General features: G+C 56.1%; 1 protein-coding gene across 1 annotated transcript in view; it reads right to left on the bottom strand.

The window, feature by feature from the left end:
* NCOR2 (nuclear receptor corepressor 2) overlaps nucleotides 1-5,069 on the bottom strand; it is a 205,428-nt gene that overhangs the window by 72,269 nt on the left and 128,090 nt on the right. Inside the window, 2 exon segments of the mRNA XM_010841409.1 lie at nucleotides 2,447-2,509; nucleotides 4,447-4,619. Coding sequence (XP_010839711.1) covers nucleotides 2,447-2,509; nucleotides 4,447-4,619 — 236 coding nt within the window.

The following is a 5,069-nucleotide window of genomic DNA, read 5'->3' as shown; positions in this document are numbered from 1 at the left end:
GGGGGGTGGGGGGTGGGGAGTGGCTGCTAATGGGTACGGGGTTTCCATATGGGGTGATGAAAAGTTCTAGAATAATGGTCGCACCATACTGGGAATGTACTTAATGCCACTGAATCGTATGCGTTAAGATGGTTAAAACGGTAGATCTGATGTTATGTGTGTTTCACCAAAATTAAAGGCAGGGGAGAAAAATCACTCATTTTTCAAATAAAGTCTCTGTTGCACCCCACGGCGAAATCCATACCAGAAACCACAAAATAAACACAGAAGACAGAAGGAAAGGATGACACGGCCCCCTTGGAGGGCTGACAACACCCGCTGTGCCCTGGCAGCTAGAGACCATGCCCACAGGCCCCCACTCGTGCTCCTCTGAGATGCTGAAGTAGGACCTCCCCCACGACAGGAAGCATGACTGCTCCTCCTCTTACCCACAATGCCGAGGGCCAGCTGGGCCCTTCCTCCTGCTCCGCCTCGCCTGAAGGCTGGGAGCTTGGAGGAAGGAGGTCTGGAGCCTCCAAGGGGCAGGGTACCTTGGACAGGAGCCCCGAGGGGAGGGGTCGGGTCCCAGGTGGAGGGCCTGACCAGGTCTGGGGCTGTTCCTCATCAGTTTCTCTCTCCTTTCTTTTAATTTTTACTGGACTAAATAAAGTCCCTTCCTTGGTGGCTCAGTTGGTCAAGAATCCGCGTGCAATGCAGGAGACCCGGGTTATATCCCTGGGTCGGGAAGCTCCCCTGGAGGAGGGCGTGGCTACCCACTCCACTGCCCTTGCCTGGGAAATCCCATGGACAGAGGAGCCTGGCGGGCTACAGTCCATGGGGTCGCAAAGAGTCGGACACGATTGAGCTACTAACCACACCAGCACACAGCTGCTTTACAGTGTGTGTTAGTTTCTGCACACCCGTGTTCAGTCGCTTCAGTCGTGTTCGATTCTTTGGGACCCTATGGACTGTAGCCCTCCAGGCTGCTTGGTCTATGGAGTTTCCTGGGCAAGAATACTGGAATGCGTTGCCATGCCCTCCAGGGGATCATCCCGACCCAGGGATCGAACCCGGTCTCCTGAAATGTAGGCAAATTCTTTACCACTGAGCCACTGGAGAAGCAATCAGGGTTAGATTCTGCTGTATAGCAAAGGGAATCAGCTGTGCGTATACATATACTCCCTCTTTTTTGGATTTCCTTCCCAGTTAAGTCTCCACAGAGCACAGAGTAGAGCCTGAGCCATACAATAGGTTCTCATTAGTCATCTATTTTATACATAGTATCAATGGTGTATATATATATATCAATCCCAATCTCCCAATTCATTCCACCACCCTCTTTCTCCCCTTAGAGTCCATATGCTTGTTCTCTACATCTGAGTCTCTACCTGATCAGCTTCTGAAACACCAGGACCAGACGCTCAGGCCCCTCGGCTCCCCTACCTGGGGCCGAGGGCGGGAGCAGGGCACTCAGCCCGCAGTCCAAGGTCTCAGCCTCCAGGCCTGGCTGTCCTCACACACAACCGCCCCTGTGCAACTGGGTCCCCCATTAGAAAGGCCGTTTGTTCCCTCCCTGAGTCACGACCTGGCACTCTGGGCACAAAGAAGCTGCACGTCAGCAGTGGGGCCTCAGAAGGACCTCTGGGACAAGAGCTGGGGGTGGGGGTGGGGCAGGTCAGCAACTCAGGACCCCAGCCATCCCCAGCCTCTGCCCCTCCCTTCCACGTCCACAAAACGTCCAGAAAGAAGACCACCCCTCAGGGCTGGGGTCCAGATGAATGAAAGCGTCTGTGAACGGGGCTCAGATGTCCCCCCGACCCCACCAGCCTCAGCCTTCCTGTTGGTGCAACGCTAGTCTGATGGCCCCCAAACATCTCCCAGAGATGAGGCCGGGGGACCGACACCGACACAGCCCCGACAGTGCCTGTTATCTCTGGCTTCTCTGGGCCCATCTTGACACCCCTCCCATCTCACAGATGGGAAAACTGAGGCTCAGAGACAGTCCACTGAGCAGGGGAGGCAAGGGCCCAGCCATTCAGGCTCTAATGAACAATGGGGACACGCTGATGGCTTCCACGGAGGATGTGGGGTCGGCATCGCAGTGCAGCTGATGAGGGGACAGGTTGACACCGTGACCCCACAGCAGTGGATACCAGAAGGCTCTGCCCCTCCCCTCAAGGCGCCTAGGAGAGCTGCTACCACTCTGTCTATAAGGCCATGATGTGCTGGCCCCAGAGGCCACGGACGCTGTCCCCCAACAACGTGGTCACACAGACCCATTTTCTGGAGGACAAAACTGAGGCTCTGAAGAGACGAGGCCAGTCTGAGAACACCTGGAAGCGGAGCCTGGCCCCTGCACACCACACCACAGACCCCATAAGGGCACGTGTCAACCTCCTCCCCACCACACAAGCTGCAGGGCCTGCATACACATCGAGGGCGATGAGAGCAGCCAGAAACCACTTACCTTTCTTGGCTGTCTCCATCTCTTCTTCCGTCCAGCGAGAACTCTCGTTCATCTCCATGGAAGCTGAAAAGGAAGATAGCGGGTGTGTTGGCGGCAGTCCGCAGAGGGGAGGTTTCTCTGCCTCTGGCAGCTTGGGGCACTTGCTGGGATGGGGGGAGTGTGTGCAATCACCCCATTTCACAGATGGGGAAGCTGAGGCAGTCCAGGGCCTCTGCATACACCTGACAGCTTGATGACTGCATTAGGGTGAGGAGACAAGGAGGGACCGGAGCTTTGGATGGGCAGGGACCTCATCTGAGCATGGACTCACGAGGGCCGGATGAGTCTCTGTGGTGGGGGCTGCCCCGGGTGTTGCAGGGGCTTGAGCAGCAGCTCTAGCTTCTACCCTGCAGGGGCCAGGAGCCCCGACTCCAGCTGTGACAATCCAAAATGCACCCAGAGGTGGCCCCCTGTCCCCTGCTGGGGGACCCTGTTCTACAGGGTGATTATTAGACCCTGCTCCGACCTGTAGAGCACATGGAGGAGGCAGCTCATGTTCTTGAGAAGTAAGGCAGCTGCCCTCGGGAAGCTGGCCAAGGAAGGGTCTGCTGTGGCTATTTCCGAGCCTCTCCTCCGAGATCCCCTACGCGTGAGCCCCGGTCCTTCCCTGAAAGTCGCTTGAGACGTCGTGAGAGGGGTGAGCATGAGGGACGTCAGCTTCATGGACTTGGTGCCTGGAACACCGCCAGGCACAGAGTATGTACTCGGTAAAGGCTGCTGACCCCTGGGGGAATGTCTGGGCAGCTTCCCCAGCTCCCTGCTGCCATGGCCAACTTCCCCTCCCCCTGCCTACAGGACCCCCAGAGGGAGGCTCTGGAAGCCGAGCCTGGGATGGGGAGCCCGTCAGAGGGACCAGGCTCGTGTTTTCCACCCCACTGCCCAGCCTCAACATTAGCTTGAGGTCCAGAAGAACGACCCTAGAGGTCAGGTGCACCAACACCCTACTGAAAAGAGCCCTCCTGCCCTGTGCCTCCGGGCACACCGGCACCAAGGGGCAGCCAGCAAGAGCTTACAGGAGCCGAATGGTATTTGTGGCCAGTGGGTTGGGTTTCAATCCCAACTGACTCCATGACTTCACGGAGGCAATGTCCCTTCTCTCAGGCTCAAATAGCCCATCTATGAAATGGGTACAAACGATCTCTCGCAGGGAGAAGGGAGAGAAGCCTGGCACAAACCTCGGGTGTGGACAAGGAGGGCATCTGTGAGACAGAAACCATCCCTTCCATCAACTCCCACCCTAGGAAGACATCCAGGTGGTTGGGGCCTCAGCCTGAGCACTCAGGCCTCGGGTGGAAGTTCCCGCAGACACAAGAGGGCAGGCTCCAAACAGCCAAAATGGTATAGACAAGCACACACCGGCTGCCCCCCTGTGGCCAAACTTGGGAATTGCTATGCAATTCTTTTTTCACCCACCTTAGGTTCAGAGCACCTAGGGGTGGGCATCTGTTGAGCAGGAGAAACTGAGGCCCACAGAGGTGATGGTACAAACCCAGATGCCTCCCAGGGCTGGAAGGGACAGCAGCACTCAGGCCCTCTTGAAAAGGGGTGGGTTTTTTGGCCATGCTGTGTGGCTTGTGGGATCCTAGTTCCCCGACCAGCAATTGAACCCGGGCCCACGGCAGTGAAAGCCTTGGGAAGACCCGAGGGCAGATCTTCTGATTGAAAAACAAAACCAAACTGGTGCTCTGGATTTGTAGGTGAATTCTCCAGCTCTGGAAGGATCACAGCTGAAGGCCAGCGAACCCGCCCCAGGCACTGTTCTAGGCTCTTCCTACACACAAAGTCACTGAAATGCTCAACCCCACAGTTACAGGCATTACTCACAACCCTGGTGCTGATGAAGCCAGCAGGGTACAGAGAGGTCAAGGAACTCACTGCAGGTCAAATAGCAAGTTTGCAACCAATGTGGGGATTCTAAGCCCGCTGGGGGGTCAGCGCCCCTTCCCCAGCCCAAGACTCACCCAGCTCAGCGCTCTGCTGTGGGGTGACAGCCTCCTCACTGTTGGCCTCGTTGGCCATCGAGCGGGTGATGCGGCCTTTGCGTCTCCCCTGGCTGTTGGCGGTTTTTCGGCCTTTGGAGGTCACTGCCTCCTTTTCATCATTGTCTTCCCCAGATGTGTCATCCGTCTTCTCCCTAAAGGCCAGAGAGGGGAGACAGGGATGGTTTCACCTGGGCCAGGAACCTAAACGGCAGTTTTAAGACACCTGCTTTTCTTTAGCAAGATGAGAGCTGGCTGCCAGCGATTTTCTACTAGTCCATGGGAGTGGAAAAAGGGGGGAAAGCTCGGGGTGACGCGGTAGCAGTCTGCAAGGCTCCTTTATTCACCAGATTGAGGGAATGAGGCTGGTAGAGGTCTGCAATGCCATCTTATTTATCAAAAGGGAGGTGAGAGCTGGTAGCTGTCATCTGCTTTATTCTCCAATAGGGATGTGGGCTGGTAGGTAACTGATTGGCTTATTTTATTCATCCAATGTGGGTATGGGCTGGTGGCTATCTGCAAACCCATTTTTTTAATTACTTATTTGGCCGGGATAGGTAGGTCTTCATTTCTCCAAGGGCTTGTCTCTAGTTGTGGAGATCAGG

This window comes from Bison bison, unplaced genomic scaffold (genome assembly GCF_000754665.1).
Source record: "Bison bison bison isolate TAMUID 2011002044 unplaced genomic scaffold, Bison_UMD1.0 scf7180017864160, whole genome shotgun sequence".
Taxonomy (NCBI): Eukaryota; Metazoa; Chordata; class Mammalia; order Artiodactyla; family Bovidae; genus Bison; species Bison bison.
The sequence above is the reverse complement of the archived record's forward strand: the minus strand, read 5'-3'. Positions and strand labels throughout refer to the sequence as shown.